The 21,925-nt window shown below is 39.7% G+C and overlaps 2 protein-coding genes across 2 annotated transcripts; both read right to left on the bottom strand.

The window, feature by feature from the left end:
• Nucleotides 1–98: 98 nt before the first annotated feature.
• LOC118439135 (proline-rich protein 36-like) lies at nt 99–3,870 on the bottom strand. The gene is made up of 4 exons (XM_035860184.1): nt 3,220–3,870; nt 1,915–2,121; nt 447–1,817; nt 99–110 (listed from the first exon to the last, which is right to left on the bottom strand). The coding sequence occupies exons 1-4, from the start codon at nt 3,868–3,870 to the stop codon at nt 99–101; spliced, it is 2,241 nt and encodes a 746-aa protein (XP_035716077.1).
• Nucleotides 3,871–12,298: 8,428 nt separating this feature from the next.
• LOC118439206 lies at nt 12,299–17,072 on the bottom strand. Its single transcript, XM_035860317.1, has 5 exons — nt 16,658–17,072; nt 15,847–15,990; nt 14,720–15,496; nt 14,060–14,269; nt 12,299–13,989 (listed from the first exon to the last, which is right to left on the bottom strand). Exons 1-5 carry the CDS (start codon nt 16,865–16,867, stop codon nt 12,535–12,537), a joined length of 2,796 nt encoding a protein of 931 aa, XP_035716210.1. The 5' UTR covers nt 16,868–17,072; the 3' UTR covers nt 12,299–12,534.
• Between the last annotated feature and the right edge of the window lie 4,853 nt (nt 17,073–21,925).

The following is a 21,925-nucleotide window of genomic DNA, read 5'->3' as shown; positions in this document are numbered from 1 at the left end:
TAAGTAAACCATATAACATAATATCTACGTTCTTTTGTTGTCAGCATTACACTGAGAAGTTGGTGGGTTCAAATTTGATAAAGTACGGTAATATGATATTAGAGGCAATTCTAAAAATCATTGCGTTACTAAAATTGAATTAATAAACTGCTTTCTTCCGAGTTTTCAGAACTTAATATACAAGCTGGTGACTCAGTTTCTCCCACAAATCCCCACTAAATGAGAAACTCAGGTAAAACTCCTGGGTATAGGTTTCCAATTGCTAAACCCCTGGGTTTACCTTGTCGTAATGTTGAACATTTTATTTTATTTAGAATTTAGGGTGCAGGTTAATTGGTGGAGGTTAATTGTATAGACTTGAGGGTCCATTAGCTTTTGCACATTTACTAATCTTCCCCATTTTTCACGAACTTGCATACATAAATATTATATATTAATAAACCTACCTCATGTTTATCCTTTTTCACCGCAAGTTCAAACAACCCGCCAAGACGGGTATCCACCCCATTAACGGCTGTTACCGGGTCGTCCTTCATCCGCCGTTCTAACACGGCGACGTGCACCCAGAGCAGTCCTATCGCTAGGACGGACTCGTATCGAGGCCCGACCTTCGTGCACATTTTTTCCAACCCTTCGCAAATCGCGATTGTGGGATCACTGTTGGCCGACAATGCGGGTCGTTTAACATAGTCTGCAATCTTCCCGGGTATTTTCGTCTTATTCGGGGAGTGAAGGATGCAATCGCACAGGGAGTTCTGCCAGCCCTCGAGGGGTTTGTCCCAGATAGGTGTTGCCGGGGAATTGGATTGCGTTACATCCGGGTTACGGCGAGGGTGCCACCCGTTTACATTCGGTTCTTCGCCTGGCCCTGCGCCCATGACATCCTGTTCGCCACTTGGATCTATCACTTTAATTTGTGGTTCCTTCGAAGGTATTTGATTTCGTGGAGATGTAACTTTCTTCTTGAAATCTACATCCCGACTGCATCCCTCTTTAGGTGAGTAACCTGTCAAGTCCTCCAATTCTAGCAAGCTCTGTAATTTGTTGACCGTCTCCTTAGCAATTTGAGGGGCACTTTCCTCTTTCACTTTTACGGCCCTGGGAACTTCTAGCCTCGGGTTGTCAAACTTATCCACTTTCTGCTTTTTGGCTAGCAAATTCCTTGTGGACCGCTGAACCTGCGGTGGCTGAAAACTTGTCTTAACCCATGGTGGTAGTGAAGTTGGGGTGAAACCTGGAGGCAGTAACCTTGGATTGAAACCTGGGAAAAGTGAACTTGGATTGAAACTTGGCGGCAGTGAAGTTGGATTGAAACTTGGCGGCAGTGAACTTGGATTGAAACTTGGCGGCAGTGAACTTGGATTGAAACTTGGCGGCAAGGAACTTGGATTGAAACTTGGCGGCAGTGAATTTGGATTGAAACTTGGCGGCAGTGACGCTGGATTGAAATTTGGCGGCAGTGAAGTTAGATTGAAACTTGGCGGCAGTGAAGTTAGATTGAAACTTGGCGGCAGTGAAGTTAGATTGAAACTTAGCGGCACTGAAGTTAGATTGAAACTTGTCGGCAGTGAACTTTGATTAACCCATGGTGGTGGTGAAGTTTGATTGACCCACGGTAACGGCGCAGTTTGATTGACCCACTGTTGAGGCGCAGTTGGATTGACCCGTTGTGATGGTGTAGTTGGATTAACAGACGTTGGCAGTGAATTTGACTTCGCCTTTGGTGGCAGCGAAGGTTGCTTGGTCTTTGTCGGGAGTGACACTACGTTGGCTAGTAATTTGTCAAATTCTTCCCTCCAAAATTCGTGTCGGCGGACCTATGGTAACATAATCCCTGTAATTAACTCCTGCCATATATTTATATATATGTGCAAAGACGGAGTGTGACATTTGGCTTGCAACTTTATGACCCACCTTTCCACCCTTTGCTGACGGCAAAGGCATTTTGAACTCGGTCGGGACAAAAAAAATATCCGGCTTGTAGCTGACTCGAACTGGCGGGTGGTTCAGGTCCACATCGGGATAGGCTGCGCGCAGGATGGCGGAAGTAACTGGAAAGATACCCATGTGAGAGGACAACTCCAAAATCGCATTCCACAGATTTGTGACGTTCTTGATATTCTGGAATTTAGAAATGAAAACGATTTATTTGACGTGCATCTGTAATTTTATACTGCGCTTGGGAACGCTTATGTGTGCGATCTGTCTTTTCACCACAGAAAATATTGAATAGCTTTTATGCATGACGACAGGGAGTATGTATGAGGGCCGTCCATAAACGCAAAAATCACGATTTTCTAAGCCCCCTCCCCCCGTTTAGCATGTGTAGCTTAGGCACTATATAATTGGAGCCTAAGATCCCGCTGCCCGTTACGTAATTTATGGACGGCCCCTAATGTCCCGAAATGCTATCTTGTAGAATGAACCCAAACTCTGTGCCAGACAGGTGGAAGCAAAAACGTTTCTGTGGAGAACCACGTACAAAAATTGAAATTTTGACATAATTTATAAAATATTCTTAGAAAATTGTTTTTTTCTATTAACAATGCGATGGTGTAAAGTGTAACCCTCCGAATTGGTTAAAATTTTGAAATTAAGTGGTCCATGTCAACACAACCAACGTTTCTTCAGGCAGTTTGTGCGATGGTAAGAATTTGGCAAAATATTGTGCCCCAGCTGCAGCCTCATGGGTACAGATTTTGTGGCTCACAGTAGATAAGAAATTCTCATGTTACGTAATCAACCCCTTAAGAAGTGTGATTAGCTACAAGACAAAGCAAGAGTTGTAACCATGTTTTGGTCATGATGCAGGAAGAAAGGTTAACTGAGTTTAATAAAACTTGACAAAACTAAAAGGCGAAAATATAGCATTGTGCTATATTGAGAAACATTCACATTTTTTGCGAGAAGAGTTCCAAATTTAACATTAGGGTTAGCATAGCAGAAACCCGTCAAAATGACGGGTTTTACTTCACCGGGACAAACTTAACGAATATCAATGACCTATGTATTAGACACGATAAATATTTTTCATCTGCACCATAACTACAATTTTTCCTCTTTTTCCCTAATTAAACCATTTCTTAGAAAATTATAATTTCGCTTGTAACCAGTCAAACAACATGTAAACTTCGACTTTCTTACAATAAAACCTACATGAACTGTACAAAAATCTTTGTCCTTTTTCGCGTGCACAAATATTATGTACATAATATTTACCTCATATTTATCTCTTGCCACCGCAATTTTGAACAACCCCCCGAGCCGGGCGTCCACTCCCGTGATGACCCTAACCGGGTCGTACTTCTTCCTCCGATTCTCTAACACCCCGACGTAGATCCAAAGCAGCGCGATCGCTAAGACAGACTCGCGTGAAGGTGCCACCCTTTCGTGCATTGTGTCTAACTTTTCGCAAATTGGGATGGACGGATCTGTGGCATCTGCGAATACGGGCATGACCACCAATTCTGCTATTCTGCCGGGTAGCCATGTCAGATCTGAGGGGAAACGGAGGTCAGCGCACAGGGACATGTCCCATGATTGGGGGAGTTGGCGTTTCTTGCCCGACACGGGAGTTTTAGGGAGAGGGTTAGAAATTGATTGTTTCGCCTGATCAGATACACCCGCGTTCTTGTCGGGCACTGCGAGGTTGGGATAAAAGTCGGAAATTGACCGTCTTATGGTGGAAGAACCGTACGCGGCGGAACCGATGGCACTGATCCTGAGGTTTCCCCCGCCTCGAGAAAAAGTCTTGGCCTTGTTGAGGATGATTTCCTCCATGGAGCAAGTTTCCGAACCTATTTTCGCTTCATTTTTAACCATTGTCTGATGCAGGGGACCTAACTTTCCGGCGTGGTCAATCATCACCATGATTTCGTAGACTTCGAGTAAACTCTGAAATGTAAATTGATAACGAATTTTATTAACGGGCTGACATTGCAAGCTGGGAGACGGTTACGTGGCCATTTTTATGTTAGGGGTTTTTCAACAAATGTGAAATAAACTCGAAATTGTAAATTTAACGAAGCCAGGCCCCGATTTAGGGGCGGGCAACCCGGGCAGGAGCCCGGGGCGCCGGTAGGCTCCCGGGTTTACACTAGATATAATTGAATTTTCCTGTTGCAAATTTTGAAAATATTTTCTTGGAATTTTTATTTTTATCAAGTTTGGACAACTCATTGCGACAGCACTGATGTGTTGATGCACCACTACAATCTTTGAAACTCCCAGTTTCTAAATTTTCACCCACACTGTAAATAAAGATAAGTAATCCAACTCAAGGTTGAATAAAATAGATTATGGGGTAAAATTCATTCCATGGTTCTGAAAAAATATCCAACCGTTAAATAAATGATTGCACAAATTTCACCCATTTGTTGTGTTAACCTCTATTTTGCTCAATATGTAAATTGTCTAAAACTTAAATCTAAAATAATATGACTGACAATACATTTAAAGTTTACGCTTTACAATTTCTATCTCGCATTGGTTGCTTAGCATCATGAAAGTTTGCATGATGGTAGCCCAGAAAAATTGTGATTGTATCTATATCATTCAGATTTTTGAAAAATGTCAAATAGGACTCACTACGCATGTCTTTTACAAGTGAAGCTCAAATCTCCATGTGACCAATTTGATACTGCTCTCCAGAAAAAAAAGCATCGCCGTACTTTTGAATTTTTCATAATGCGCAGCGTTGAGCCCTTGGTGCGAATTATAAACTGTTTTCCAACCGAAACTTCGGTTTTAAAATTTTCGAATTTCAGCGCGAATAAAAAAGTTCCAAAACATGCTTCACCAGAATGACTTACCTGACTTATAAGAAAATCATCTGTCTCCAAATTTTAAGGTCAGAACACCTTGCCAGTATTTGAAATTCATTAAAATTATAAACTCGTTCAAATTTTCAAACAATATTGCATGTGGATTTTTTGTAAATGAAGTAAGGCATTCAATATGACTTGGGGTCAATCTGTCGCGGGGTCAATATGACCGGGGAAATCTGTCGCGGGGAAATCTGACGGGGTCAATTTGATATGGATTCTTCTGAAGAGACATCTTTTCGCATTTTTGGATTCGCCATGAAATTAGAAAATTTGTAGAATTTAAAAAACGATGTTTTGGCTGGAAAACAACTTAAAATTCGCTCTTAGCGTTCAAATTAGCTCATTATGAAAAATGCAAAATTCAAAAAATTTTGACGTTTTTATTTATTGTGATGAGCAAAATATAATTGGTCCTATAAAGATCTGGCGTTTGCACGTAACTTACCTGCATTGTAAGTTTTTTTGAAGGCATATTTCAAATTGTGGCATCGGTCTCAGAGTTTGACCCCAATTTTAACAATAATCACGAATTAGTAGGCAGACGAACTTAATATCTATTTGAAAGGTAAAAATTAATTTCACCTATTTAAACTCTATTTCACCTATCTAAACTCTATAAGTTTTAAATTTTCAAAATTTAGACTAACAATTTTGAAGCGCTATAACTTCTTGTCCCCTACTCACGTTTTTCTCGAATTTTTGGAATTCAGATCTAATATCGAAATAGTTAACAATAACACAATTTTAATCGAAAAACGAGTGGGGCAAAAATTTAGTGATTTTAGTGACACATGTTAGCTTTTGGGTGGGTACAGTGGGGAGCAAATTAAATTGTACGGTAGAAAAACTGTTCTATCCCGCACATTGACGAAGATAAGGGCTTGAAAATTTGGAAGGTAGTACCCCAGAAAGATTGTCATTGGATGCCGTTCCTGTTTTTTAAAAATCTCAAAAAGGTCAAAGGTCACAATTTTTGACCCAAAAACTCATTTTTCAACTTTTACAGTGATCTTTTTTCTTGGGGGCTTCATTTTTTAATCGGTAGCTCAACTCGATGTGAAGATTTTGATATCTTGTTCGGTTCTCTAAGATTTTTTTTGAAGAAAGTTATGAATTTTTGCGAATTTTGCGGATTTTTCCAGATTCTCCCATAAGCGCAATGTTAAACTTTTCAAAATTCGCTGTTTTCAAAAATTCATAACTTTCGTCAAAAAAAACGCGAAGAGAACCGAACAAGATATCAAAATCTTCACATCGAGTTGAGCTACCGATTAAAAAATAAAGCCCCCAAGAAAAAAAATCACCGTAAAAGTTGAAAAATGAGCTTTTGGGTAAAAAATTGTGACCTTTGACCTTTTTGAGATTTTTAAAAAACAGGACCGGCATCCAATGACAATCTTTCTGGGGTACTACCTTGCAAATTTTCAAGCCCTTATCCTTGTCAATGTGCGAGATAGAACTGTTTTTCTACCGTACAATTTAATTTGCTCCCCACTGTACATAAGGCGAACTTTAGCGATTTTAACGTTTCAGAACTGGGATCATTGCATTTCTGGAAAGTTACACATTGCAGTGTAATTTGTAACTTCTCAGAATTGAATTGATTCAGCAATTCCCAAGTTGGCCCGAAATAATCAGTGGGAAGTATTTAAGGCATGAACCTGTTAAGGATGAGTTAGGGTTTTAAGTCAAAATAAAACCGGGGAGGTCTAAATGTACGAGTGCTTGATTGATTTATTTATTTACATCAAGCTTGATTTACAAAAATCTTGTAACGCTTGACGGCTAACACAAAAAGGTTTTACACAAATATTTGTCTCATGTACATATAAGAATTGAAAAGAAAATATAATTGATAATTGTGATTTAGTCTTGCCATTTGATAAATATACTTTTAAGTTAAATCTGCGGGCCATAACGTTTTGTACATTTTGCAAAAACAGGAACGGCAACCAGGCACAATTTTTCTGGGCCACAACTCTGCACATTTGTTAGCTGCTACCGTGGGCAATGTGAGATAGAGCAGGTGTTCCATCTTACAATTTATTCTGCAACCCAATTTATCTTAATTAACCCTGATTGGCCATATTTATATATTTGTTAAGAGAATAAACATAAATAGGTATTTATGTAGCTACATACGCATAAGTCGATGTGTAATTAACAGAATTCTAAATAATTTACGAAATATCCTGTTATTTATAAAATTCGTAAAACCTAACGGATTCTATCTAACGAATCCACTCACCATTCATTCGTGCCAAAATCCTATATTTCGAGCGTGTAAAAACTATCAGGGGAAATGATATAATTTTTCAGACTTCAACAAGTTACCAAATCAAAGTCAAAAATCGGGCAGCGGCAAAATATTAGTCAAAAAAAATTTGAAATTATTGATATTGATATTTGATTTAATATGTATATGTGCACGATTTTGGATCAGGATGTGGAAATCAGGATGAGGAAAATTTGCAAAAAATTTGCAAATTTTGACATGTGTCTCGAAAATTTGCTAAGCGCGCCCCCAATATTACTGTTTCATTTTGAGTTCGGAGTTCTTAAATCGAGGATAGTTTTACAAGGGAACTGGCCAAGGTGTACAGCTGCTCCACCCGTAATGGATGGATCCGGGATAACATTAGCCGAACAGCCGAATTATTTTATTATTTCACATCACTCATTTTGATTTTGGCGTTCAAATTATTCAGTTTCGTATGACTTGTACGCCAAAATAAAAATAATAGAAGTAGAAATCATACGAAATTGAATAATTTGAACGCCAAAATAAAAATGAGTGATGTGAAATAATAAAATAAGTCGGCTGTTCGGCTAATGTTATCCCGGATTCATCCATTATGGGAGGAGCAGCTGTACACCTTGGCCAGTTCCCTTGTAAAACTCTATCCTCGATTTAAGAACTCCGGGCAAATGAGACAGTATCTGCATTACCGACTATTTGATCTACTCAATATTATGCAAATTTCAACCTATTATATATCAATGTTGTAGGAGCGCAAAAAGTTGGTTATCTCATTGTATATATCTAAGGGCTGGGTAAGAATATTTTGCGAAAATATTTGATTGCGAAAAAACCACGTGCGAGCGCCGTAGGCGCGAGCGGCTAGGGGCGCCTAATTTCTTTGCCCGGGTAAGATTTTGGGCTAGATCGGGGCCTGTCTGTAATGGAAGTGAAAGTAAAGAAACTCAAGTTTCCAGTGGCGCGAAGATTCAAAAATCTAATTAAAAAAATAATTTAATTTAATTTTCCACTTTAAACACGGTTTCACAGTACATATGTTCACCGTCACTGTCGACGAGCATAACACGCCCATGTTATTTTCATGTGGCGGTGAACTCATTTAGTTTGATACACATTTTAACTTCCGTTGGCGGCAAATTGTTTCCGTTAACAAATCTCTACAAAATATTCAATCGGTGAAATTTTAAGAATCTTTTCAACTTCCGCCCGGCGGGAGACAGGCTTACACGCTAGTTGTTACATATATCATCCACTTTTTTACTTAACCTTGATTAAATTTTCAACAACTTTTACTTCGAGTGTAGGTTTAAAAAGCGAATAACAAACCTTTGCGTGATGTTGGATGCAAAATGCGAAGAAGTCCTTTACTTTTCGACATCGCCCGCCTTGAGGGAGGGGGCCCTTTTCTTTGTGCAGGATATCGGCGTAAGCCCAACAAAAGACGGCCCACTGGCCACCCTCGATTGTTGGCTGCGAATAAATTAACAAAATTAGGCAACAAGTTTCCTCCAACTAATATTACTTTGCTGTCGGAGAGTCGCGAAATATAATCAAGAAAGTGAAAGAGGACGGAAGATAGTGAAAGGATAGGGTAATTTCGGTGAAAAAATAATTTAACGCATGGCCAAGAACGTGTAGTTCTTGACGAAAAATACATCCTGAGGAGGGGAGCTTGCGAGGTTGATAATAACAGATCTTGATGCCCTTTGGATATGTGATAGGGTCCCATGAGTGTACTAAAACCCTGAAGTGGTTTGACTCCATGGCCACATTTGCGCCCGCCACACCCACTCAAAAATGTCCAAAAAACGCTTTCACCCCAGTTTTCACTCACTCAAATCCACGTCAAAAATCCAATTTTACTCGGATTTTTAAATTTCTTTCACCATTATACTCCCAGATAGTTGCTTTCTTCAATCCAATATCAAACCCAATTTTTTCGAAATTTTTAGTATTTTTAAAATTTGAAATTCTGAATGAGGATTGTTGTAGTAATCAACAACTCAAATTACGCCTGCGAAATAATCATCAGCAAAATTGAGTTTGATATGGAATTGAAGAAAGCAACTATCTGGGAGCGTAATGGTGAAAGAAATTTAAAAATCCGAGTAAAATTGGATTTCTGGCGTGGATTTGAGTGAGTGAAAACTGGAGTGAAAGCGTTTTTTGGGCATTTTTGAGTGGGTGTGGCGGGCGCAAATGTGGCCATGGAGTCAAACCACTTCAGGGTTTTAGTACACTCATGAGACCCTATCACATATCCAAAGGGCATCGAGATCTGTTATTATCAACCTCGCAAGCTCCCCTCCTGAGTGCTAGTCCTAAAACACCTGCATTTTCAGTGTGTAAAACGTATTCGCCACACTGTAAATATGCACTCAAACGGGGCTAGTATTATAACCAAAAAGTAAATGCATGTGACTGCGACTCCACCGCTGTGGTTATGAATCTGTCACCAACTGGTTATAAATTTATTAGCTCTGGTGGTGACAATTTAATACCAAGTCGGTGACAATTGTAACCACTCGATGACAAATTTATAACCACGGCGGTAGGGTCAAATACGTTTACTTTTTGGTTATAATCCTAACCCCATTTCTAAGAGTGTGTAATTTTAGTCTGTGACTCAGAGGTCGACGCCGAACGCCGGTAGCATTTTACGCGCTGCCGCCGCCGAAATTTTTTTTTCCTATTCCCTTAACATTGCGACGCCGTGCCGCGACGCCGAAAATTTGTCGGCGTCGACCTATGGTCTGTGTGCTTACCAGTTTGTCTTCAAGATATCGGAGACACTTATAGACATCCGTCTCGCTGCGGGCCAAACGAACCAATTTCGCAATATAGTTGGACTCCACCTCCTTGGAAATGTTGCTCGGGACACCACCAATTGACACTTTAGAATCTTTATATCTTACAAGGGACACTCACGACCTGTCGTTTGAGTCCAGGGTACCCACTATGTTTTTCAGAATCTACTAGGACCCCAGATGAAGGATCCATTCATATTTCCGTGTAAAACTCATACTTGGCGCCATGGCGTGGCGCCCAACTTAAAAATTTGCATTTTCGACCAATTTCAAACCCCCATAACTTTTGCAGTTTATGTCGGATTTTTAAAATTTTATGCTTAAAATGATCAGAAAAGTCGAAATTTTAGAGAAAAAAATAAAAATAAAAAAATTTTAATTTTTGAGATATTTTTAGCATTTTTTCGACGAACCCGAAATTTCGAAATTTTGCGAAAAGTTAAAAGCGACAATTTTGGAAAAAATTTCATAGAATACGAAAGTTGAACTCCTTGTCATGATTTTTGCCAAAAATTTTGAAAATCCGTCCAGGATTTCAAAAGTTACGGCGGTTTTAAAATGAAAAACCACCAAATTTGGCGAATTTGGCGCCACGCCATGGCGCCAAATATGAGTTTTACACAGAAATATGAAAGAATCCTTCATCTGGGGTCCTAGTAGATTCTAAAAAACATAGTGGGTACCCTGGACTCAAACGACAGGTCGTGAGTGTCCCTTGTTAGATTAATTCGGTCGATGAGGTCTCGAAAGCTGCGAAAGTTATCAAAGTTCATTTTTGAAGAGAAGTATTTACGTATATAAAGTACCAATTTCCGAGGCAACTTTTAGGAATAAGTTTATGATTTTTTAGACTTTTGGAACATGTGGTTATGGGCCGATTTTGTCCCTGCACTCACTCGTAAATGCATAAGTGAGCTGAGTAGATTGGTTCATTTTTGGTGTGACATTTCGTTAATATTTCTTTCGGGGCCTTACATAAAGCACGTCATCGATTATTGAAGAATTTTGACCTATATCTATGTATGCTGTGACATGTGTATATCCATGTAATAATTAAATGGCAAGGATAGGATGCGTTGACCCATATCCTCCATCAAACTGATAACATCCTTTTTGCACGGTCCCTTAGTCTGGTTGAGTAATGCATGTGCGAGTAATGATTGAAGTATTGCAGGATGTCGGTTTACAAACCTGGCTGGAAATCCGTGACACAAATGAGAAGCATTCGGCCAGTGGTGACATACCCGCAATGGTGAAGGAGGGCCTTTCCGTGTGAAGTAAATAGTAAATATGTAGGGATGCAATTGGGGCTATCCATATATTACGTCTGAAAATATTCTCGATTTTAGCACCCACCCACTCAACGTATAAATTAGGGGATGGGGAATTTTAACATTGGAAAGATTGGAAGACCTAAACTAGCCACCCAGTAAAATGATGACGTACACTCTTAGGAGGGGAGCTTGCGAGGTTGATAATAACAGATCTTGATGCCCTTTGGATATGTGGTAGGGACCCATGAGTGTACTATAACCCTGAAGTGGTTTGACTCCATGGCCCCATCTGCGCCCGCCACACCCACTCAAAAATGCCCAAAAAACGCTTTCACTCCAGTTTTCACTCACTCAAATCCACGCCAAAAATCCAATTTTACTCGGATTTTGAAATTTCTTTCACCATTACACTCCCAGATAGTTGCTTTCTGCAATCCAATATCAAACTCAATTTTTTCGATATTTTTAGTATTTTTAAAAATTGCAATTCGGAATGAGGATTGTTGTAGTAATCAACAACGCAAATTATGCCTGCGAAATAGTCATCAGCAAAATTGAGTTTGATATTGGATTGAAGAAAGCAACTATCTGGGAGTGTAATGGTGAAAGAAATTTCAAAATCCGAGTAAAATTGGATTTTTGGCGTGGATTTGAGTGAGTGAAAACTGGAGTGAAAGCGTTTTTTGGGCATTTTTGAGTGGGTGTGGCGGGCGCAGATGGGGCCATGGAGTCAAACCACTTCAGGGTTTTAGTACACTCATGGGTCCCTACCACATATCCAAAGGGCATCAAGATCTGTTATTATCAACCTCGCAAGCTCCCCTCCTTAGCAAAGTGGTATATGTACATACACTCCGTGATGGTATTGATTTGGTGATAATTTCTCCCCGGGCTGGTAATAGTCTGATTCCAAGTGGTGAGTTTTCATCACCACAACGGTGTATATTTTTCACTATGCGGTGTTGCCTTTTATCACCGCTCCCGTTAAGTCATATATGTACTCCATTTGGTGATGATTCAATGATTCAATACAATTTTTCTAAGAGTGTAATACATGGACGTTCCCTATAAGTTAAGGGTACATATTTTGTGGCAGGCTTCGTATGTTAATCTGGTTTATTTATCTATGCACTAGTTTATAAGTAGACATCGGATATGAATGACCGATTAAACTTCAAAATATGAATAAAAAATTACCGTGATAATTCCCAAAATAACTCTGACAATTTTTAAAAGCCGTAGACTCTGAATTTTATATTAAAGAAACTGCACTAAAACCGGAGAAATCTTTACTCCTTAACATGAATTTAGTCTAGCTTAACATAAAATGTAGACTACATTTACTTTTGAAAAGAGTAACATTATTTTTAACAGGGCGCACCACTTTGATTGTCTCTATGATAGAACACGACTCGCCTAGCCCCATCAACCAGTTTGAGCCCTTGAGCATAATAATTGTCCGCGATCGTCTGCTCGAGATACTCTTCAGGTGTGAAATCGATCCCAAGCAGGGTTTCCGTACAGCCTGCCGGAACCGTTGGAAGGCCCGGACGTGGGTCGGGAGTGTCATCCTTCTTGTCGGAATTTCTCTCTCCCCAGTTTGGCAGACAACTCGCTGTCCAACCACCACCCTTGGAAGGAAAGAGGGACGGATTAAGTCTAATTAGTGTATTAGGGTCCGTCACGAATAATAAGACTTCGGGGTCAAAGATACGATCAGATTCGCTTATATCCGGTTCCACGCTAGGATCGGATCCGCTCATATCCGGTTCATCGAGAGGATCCGGTTCGTTCATTTTCGGTTCATCGCGAGAATCCGATCCGCTCATATCCGGTTCATTGCGAGGATCCGATTCGTTCATTTCCGGTTCATCGCGAGGATCCGATTCGTTCATTTCCGGTTCATCGCGAGGATCCCATCCGCTCATATCCGGTTCCTCACGAGAATCCCATCCGCTCATATCCGGTTCCTCACGAGAATCCCATCCGCTCATATCCGGTTCCTCACGAGAATCCCATCCGCTCATATCCGGTTCCTCACGAGAATCCCATCCGCTCATATCCGGTTCCTCGCTGGGACACGATCCGTTCACGTCCATTTTCACCTGTGAATCTGATCCCATTACATCCGGTTTGTTACGTCGGTCTGATTCTTCAATTTGTGATTCTCTCAAAAGTATTGAACTTTGTGGATATTTCATTTCGTTCTCGAAATCCTTATCCGCCATGCGTTCCAGCTTTGGTGAGGGACCTGTCAAGTCAGCCAATTCTATCACGCCTCGTAGTTTCCTAACCATCTCCTTAATAATTTGACATTCGTCTTTCACTTGGAGTACCCCGGTACCCTGTGGCTTCGGGTTGTCAAATTTGTCCACTCTATGCTTCTTCGCGAGAGGAGGAGAAACGTTCCCTGCGGCTGGCGGAACCGGAAGTGGGGGTGAACTTGGCTTAACCCATTGTGGCATTGTACTTGGATTTACTCGTGGAGAACGTGACGTTGGATTGACCCACGGTGAAGGTGTAGTTGGATTAACACGTGGCAGAATCGAGTTTGCGTTACGCCATGGAGGCATTGACGTTGTAAAATTCGCTACTGGAGGCAGTAAAGTTGGATGATTCGGCCAGGAAGGCAGTGAAGTCGGACGAGTCGCCCAGGAAGGCAGTGAAGTTGGTGGATTCGCCCCTGGACGAAGTGAAGTCGGGGAAATCCGCCATGAAGGCAGTGAAGCTGGATTAACCCATGGTTGCCGTGAATCTGGTCTTGGCCCAAGTATTCCTTTCCCCAAATTGTGTCGAAGGACTTGTGGTAATAATATATTTGCCTGTAAGTTGAACACGTGTCATATTTTCATATTCGAGGTATAACATTTAACTTGCAACTTTTCAACCAACCTTTCCATCCTGTGCTTGCGGAACTAACATTTTCCAGCCGGTCGGGACATAAAAGCTTTTCGGCTTGTAGCTAACTCGATCTGGTGGGAGGTTCAGGTCCACGTTGGGATAGGTTTCATGAATGAGGGCGGACGTAATTGGAAAAAAACCATCCATGTGAGGGGACAACTCCAAAATCGCATTCCATAAGTTTATAACATGCGCGCTATTCTGGAAGTTAGAAATGGAAAAGTACAATTAGACATGTATCTGCTTCGTTTTGCTAATATCTGTGAGGAACCGAGCACATATTTTAATTTGTCTTAATTTTGACATAATTTACACAAAATTAAAAAAAATTTATGTAAATAAAATAGTTATGCAATATGCTAAATTCACTGAGTTTAATTAAACTCCACAGAACTAAAAGATGAACATTTTTGCAAAAAGATTTTGCAAAAAGAATATCAAATTAAACATTTCGGTATATTAGAAGTTTCTCATAAATATGACAAAAATTTTGAAAACCAATGACCTCAACATAGTAACGAGAAATTGTACCCACCACAATCTTTCTGCACGACTCTTTCGATTCAAAACAAAGCGTTAATTTCGTACAATACAACCTAAAATCTCGAAAAAATCTTTTGCGCATGCCCTTGCACAAGCATATTTACTTACCCCATATTTATATTTTTCTACCGAAATTTTAAACAACCCCCCGAGCCGGCCGTCCACTCCAGTGACAGCTTTCACCGGGTCGTAGTTCCTCCTCCGCTTGTCCAACACGCCGACGTAGACCCAGAGCAGCGCGATCGCCAAGACGGGCTCGCGTAAAGGTCCGACCTTTTCGCACATTTGGGTCAACCTTTTGCAAATTGGGAAGGACGGATCTTTAGCGTCGGCAAATCTGGGCATTCCCACCATTTCCTCTATATAAGCAGGTATCTTGATCAGGCTTGAGGAGTCACGGATGCTATCGCACATGGAAATCTCCAATACCACGAGGGGCCCGTCGTCTAAAGGTACGTGGGAAATTGATTGTTTCACATGGTCAGGTGCACCCCCTAGTTTGGGGTAAAAGTCGGAAATTGGTTGTTTCACATGGTCAGGTACACCCCCTAGTTTGGGGTAAAAGTCGGAAATTGGTTGTTTCACATGGTCAGGTACACCCCCTAGTTTGGGGTAAAAGTCGGAAATTGGTTGTTTCACATGGTCAAGTACACCCCCTAGTTTGGGGTAAAAGTCGGAAATTGACCATTTTACTCGGTTGTATCCGTGACCGATCTGACTGATTGGGAGCACTTTCCCGCTACGGGAAAAAGTCTTCGTCTTGGCATGGATGATTTCCTCCAGGGTGGAGGTTTCCGAACCTTTTCTAACCACTGCCTTCCCCAGGGGACCCATTTTCCCGGTGTGTTCGATCATCCCCATGATTTGCTGCAGGTCGTGTAAACCCTGGAATTTAAGCGGATAATAAGCTTTATAAAGTGACAGACATTTCGTGCTGAGAAAAAAAATCGTAATTTACATTTTTCATGTTATATTTTTTCCAGAAGTTCGAAATAATATTGAAATTGTAAATTTAAACCTTCAATAGTTACAAGCTTTGGGATTGAGGTTTTTATTAATTATTATCAAAACTCAAAATTCCAAAGTCAAAATTGAATGTCAGATATGAAATTTCTATTATTTACTAATGGAAATTTGCCATTTTAGCGTAACATTTAAACCACCCTGTATACATATTTATACTTACATACATAAAGATTACATTTAGATTTAAATAAAAATAGATTTCAACAAACTTTGGCGTGATGTTGAATGCAAGAAGAGAAGAATTCCTTTAATTTTCCATATCTTTCGCGAGATGGGAGCTCATCCTTTTCTTTGTGCAGGATATCAGCGTAAGCCCAACAAAAGACCATCCACGCTCTACTCTCGACTCCAGGCTGAAAATAAATTTACGAAATTAAGCAACTTAAAACTTTCTCGTCATGTCGTAATCTGAACATTATGAAAAGAATCGAAAAATGAAGGAGGGGGAATGGGGGTTAACCTCACGTATCCATCGCTTATAATTATATCAAATTAGAGAGGCAAAAATCAAATTTATAACCAGGTCATTTCGTCCCTTATGAAATATTTGAGTCCAAAGTTTTCACAAATTTTCGAGGTGACCGCAAAAATAAAACTTCCGAGTTTTGAGTTAAAATTTGAAAATAGGGCAAACGAAATGACCTAGTTTTAAATTAATTAAATTTTTAATTAAATTTTTTGTCATATCGACGATGGGCCCGTTAGCCCCCTTCCCTTGTCACGTGCACTGTTAGAAATCCCGTATATTTAGTCATGTATGTATTGATTTCCCTTTATGTAAAGTTGGCACAGCTTGATATTAAAAATATACCGGTCCGTAAAAATTTGATACCAATATTGTAAAACTTTAATACCGAGTCATTAGATCAGTCATTAGTCATTAGACTACACAGTATTACTTATCAATACCACTTACATACATGAAGTCATACATGAATACCGCCTGGTATTAATTTAACACTGGATTTCTAAGAGTGTGCAGCCCTAAAAGTTTTCAGTGTCATAAATTTTACCGCTTACCACTTTTTCTTCGAGATATATTAGAAATTTATGGACATCCCCTCCGCCGCGGGCCAAACGGACTAATTCCTCGATAAAGCTGGACTCCACGTCGTTGGAAACATTACGACCAGCCAACATTTTGCAATCTTTGTATTTTAAATTAATTCGGTCAACGAGTTCTCTAAAGAGGAGAAAGTTTTGTTCAGTTTTGACCATTTTTGTACACATTTTGTAATAAGTAACTTTTCAGAACACTGTTTTATTTACAAAGTATTCATTTATTTATGTACATGAATAAGTGATTTTCGAGGCTAACGATAAATAAGTTTTAGGATTTTGAAGAGACTTGTGTTTAAATACGAGCCGATTTTACGTATGGATGTGCATACAGATTTCACTAAACCTTGGAAACAACTCACTTTACAAGTGAGCTAACGAGTCTGGTTTGTAGGGGCGGCCATAAATTACGGAACGCAAGAGGGGGTCTAAGGTTCCAATGATGTCGTGCCTATGTTCAAAGGGGGGAAGGGGGACATGTCTAGAAAATCGCGATTTTTGCGTTCCGCAATTTATGGGCGGCCCCATATTTGGTTTAAGAGTTTGGTTGAATAATTCTTGTTCGAGTGTTGCAGAATGGCAGTTTATTTACAAACCTGGCTGGAGATCGGTGACACAAATATTTAAGAAGCATGCGATAGGTACATATTTAAATAGGGCAAGGGTACCGTGCTGAAAGCAAGTGATCAATTTGCGGGGTGGCGGGGTCAAGACTTCCTATCTTTCCCAAGTTAATAATAATATGGGGCACACGTAAAATCACATGAGGGGGTCAACATTCTCCGAGGGCCGATCACATGCTTTATGTATGGCCCCAAAGGGCCTTTCCATGCAGCCGAAATAAATATGAATGTAGGGATGCAATTGCAAGGTTCCTACGTTAATGTCATAGATATAGTTACATATGTACGTATAAGGAACGTCCACAAATTTCGTCATTATTTTATTGGGTGGGTGGTTTAGGTCTTCCTATTTTTCCCATGCTAAAATTCCCTATCCCATAATGTTTACGTTGGGTGGGTGGGTGCTAAAATCGAAAATTTTTGAAGACGTAATATATGGATGGCCCCATAATAAATTCAGCTACTCCCAAGAAAAGGTTCTCAGCAGGGAACCGAACTTGAGTGGAATCTGGGTACTTACTAAAGGGTGTTGATATACTTTGTCTCTATGATGTTTTTTGGGCTCAAACCTTCTTTCAGCATAACTTTCAGACAAATTGATATTTTTATTTGAAACTTTACACATGCGTAGAATGAAGAAGTAAAAATCATGATCATCAGTAAACTTACCAACAGAATCCAATTTTTCATCGGTTTTGAGTTCTAGTTCACAAATCAGCTCAGATTAGGACAACGCCGATTATTTACAGATGTAAATAAGAAAAGTTAAAGATGAATGATTCGCATTATTTTGGGTGCAAGGTGAAGAATTCATTTACTTTTCGACTTTTTTCGCCGAGAGGGAGGTGGCCCTTGTCTTTGTGCGGGATATTTACATTAGCCCAACAAAACCGCCGTGGTTATGAGTTCGTCACCAATGGGTTATAAATTTATTACCTCTGGTGACAATTTAATACCAAGCCAATACATATCCATCAGTGTGGCCACTGCATATAACTAATTTTTGCATTACCTTACCCTTTTTTTCGTCAAGATATCGGAAACACTTGTGGAAATCACCCCCGCAAACTCACTTCGCAGTATAGCTGGACTCCACCTCCTTCGAAATGTTGCTCGGGCCACGACCAACTGATGGGTGACAATTCCCATATTTTAAATTGATTCGGTCGATGAGTTCTCTAAAGTTGGGTGATTCATGTCTAAATAAAGTTAAGTAAGTCCGAGTCGAGACGCGATTGAGAGAGGTTGTGCTTGGTTAAGTGCTGGTAGTTTGTATTAGGAGCATTGAACAAAACTCGGAATCGGCCAACATAGTTGGATGCGGATTGAGATTTGTTACAAGAAATGTGTTAAAATAATTCAATTTCATTAAAACATTTCAAGTGCGAGTGAAATGTAATATCTTCGTTTGGTTGAACGATGGACGTATTACACACGAGAATTTCAGGCATACATTTGATGCAGAGGAATGCTGCTCTTTATGTAATATAAGGGAAGAAAATACGTTTCAGCAATTTATTTGTAAATGTAAGATCTACCGTAAAGAGGGGGAGGAAATGCGTTGGCCAAAATGTTTAAATCTAGATAACAGAGAACAATGCATAAATGTTTCCAACTACCTTCAAGTCAAACTTAGACATAGAAAATTAATTTTGGAAGAATAGTCAACAAAATCAAATGTATGTACACATTACAATTAAGCCTACTTAACCAATGCACTAACCAATTAATCAATAATTCTTAAGGACTCATGTATGATGATAATGTGTATAACTGTAACTCTATGGGCAATTATGCCTGAAAGGGTTTTATGCTGAATAAATCAATCAATCTGTCAATCAATCAATCAATAAAGTTAAGTGATTCAAGTCTTGCAGGATGCATGGAAATATTCTTGCGCTTTCAACTATTGTGCTTAAGGTTGGGTAATGTACATAATATGAATATTTTAACACCGAGATTTTGCCACATCAGAAGACAAGTTTTAAAAAAGACGTCGCGTGTATATAATGGTTATGCCGGGAGCACCGGGCACTATAAAAATTTCCCTTGGTAGAGTTAGCTCTTAAATTAGTAAAAAAAAATAGCCAGCAACAAAATTTCGCTTGCATTGTTTTTGCCGGTCTGATCCGTGTTTTGGCCCAAGGGGTAAATTTTTGAAAGTTATGAGATATTAAAATCTCTGCGAATGTGCGCTCGTTGACTTAACTGCTTGTGGTATCACATCGTAGAATCCAAAGCTTTTCCTTGCATTGGGAACAAATGTATTTAGAACTTTTTCAGAAAGCGACTTCTTGTCAGAACTAAATATACGGGCTTAGCGTTTTGAATTTACTCATATTATACTATTTGGTACTTTGAATTGAAATTGTATTGGAAGAACAGTACTTTTTTACTGTTAAAATCAAGTTAAAAGGCAGCCTGTCGAGGTGTACGTAACACTTAAGTATATGAACCTTGCTTCGAGTATTATCGTACTTATTGTTAGATGTATAATTTCATTATTGTATTTTTGTCTGTGCATATTAGTGGCAAGATCGCTACGGTATCTTAGCCCCAGTTTTGAATTTTTGAATGAATTGAATTTTGAAACTTTTAACTTTTGAAACTTTTATTATAGTTATGGAATACGTTTTTAAAAACACTAATATTCGCTTTATCCAGAAATGTAGGAAGAGTATATTAGCGAACAGCACGAAAATAAAAACTCAAAGAAAAAAATATACCAGCTGAAAAATGGGCTTTTATGTTAGAAATTAAAATATTGGACCGTTTTGATATTTTTTTCCAAAAAAGGATTGATATGTAATCACAAGTACAACCAAATTTTCATGCTGCTAGCGAACCTAATGTAGCGTATGAGACAGAACTGTTTTTTATAAATTTTAATTTATTTTTCTCCTCACAGTAAATTCTATAAGAAGTGTATTAACCGGCATATTTTTAATTTTTGTTTTACAAGATTTATGTACCTTCTATTAATAATTAGGCGAAGCAATACAAATTTAAAAAGGCGCTATTATTCACTATTATGCACAGGGTATGCTACCCAGGGTTTTTGGGGTATTGGGTAGCAAATTTGAGCAATACCCACGGGTAGTCGAGGTAGTCAGGTTTTCAAATTTAACAAAATATGATAAGAGAACATTGCTAGCAATTCCACGAATTAATTATTAGAACATAATCAATGAGCAGTTTTGTTACGAAATTACATATTGAAAAAAAAACATTATTTTTGTAACTTTAGACATGAGATACTGACTCAGTTTACCCCTAACAACCCGACTACCCCCAAACCCCCTGCGTAGAGGTTTTCAATAGAAAAACCCAGGGGTTTTCCTTACCCTGATTAAGCACTTAATAAAAATGCATCCACGATATAAAAAAAGAGGATGACATAACAGTTGGGTAAAATGCATTCAATTTTTGTGTAAAGTATTTCCCCCCTTGTGAAATTTGTACTTAATGCTTGATTTAAAAAATCGGTATTTGTACAACTGTTCTCTCGTCCTCTGTTTCAACCAAAGGAATCCGTAGTAAATTTACTAATTTTTCTTTACAGTGGAGGACAAAAATTTAAAAACTGCACTATAAAAAAATAGTGGTGTCCACATATCAGAATACTCGCGTCACACCTACTGCATTAAAGGAAAAATACCAAGGAAAAGATTTTCTAATCTTACTAATGGAAAATTATATCTAGTGTAAACCCGGGCGCCTATCGGCAATCTAGGGTTTCGCGCCCCGGGCTGCCCACCATTCACTCGGAGCCTGACTGCCGTTCCCTTCATCGCCAAAGCTGTCGTTACTACTACCACCAACACTGACGTTACCACCAGTAAGACTGACGGCACCGACATCCAGACTGACGTCCTCATTGCTTTTACCACCAACAGCAACCCCGGCTCCACCCTGCATACCTCCGCTACAATCAACATGAACAGCGCCATACTTACCGCCGCTGCAATCAGTAATACTGCCGCCACTACCACCTCTCTTGCTTTCTCCACCAACAGGAACCCCGACTGGTTCCTGCATACCGCCGCTACCACCCACAGGACCGCCGCTGCCATCAGTAAGCCTGGCGCCACCGCCATCCAGACTGCCGCCGCTACCACCCCGATTGTATTTAACATTAATAGGAACACCGCTGTAACCATCCTGATCGCCGCTTCCATCATCCCGACTGCCGATGCGATCACCAATACAGTCGCTACCAACACCAAGATTGCCGCCAGCCCCATCCAAATCGGCCCCTCCATCAAGCCCAATGCGGGCACCAACGCCCAACCTGCAGCGTGAACTCTTTCCATCAAATTGAGAATTTCGCTCAGCAACACCACCTAGTATACAAAAAATTAGTTGTAATTTGAAATATGTCCCCGACTTATTATAAATTATAACTCTTCATGGAACCACTCCGCAGAAAGGTGACGTTAAACTTTAGTGTACCTAACTTCACAAGTGGAGAAGCCCTATGCATGCGTTTCCCAGTTCGTAGTGCCCTTTACATCTTTTGCAACCCTGATGTGACTTGATGCCATGGCCGAATTTGCGCCCGGCAAACCTCAAGTGTGTGATAAATACAAAAAAACGATTCCCCTGT

Source organism: Folsomia candida, unplaced genomic scaffold (assembly GCF_002217175.1).
Source record: "Folsomia candida strain VU population unplaced genomic scaffold, ASM221717v1 Fcan01_Sc031, whole genome shotgun sequence".
Taxonomy (NCBI): Eukaryota; Metazoa; Arthropoda; class Collembola; order Entomobryomorpha; family Isotomidae; genus Folsomia; species Folsomia candida.
This window is presented reverse-complemented; position numbering and strand designations above follow the sequence as displayed.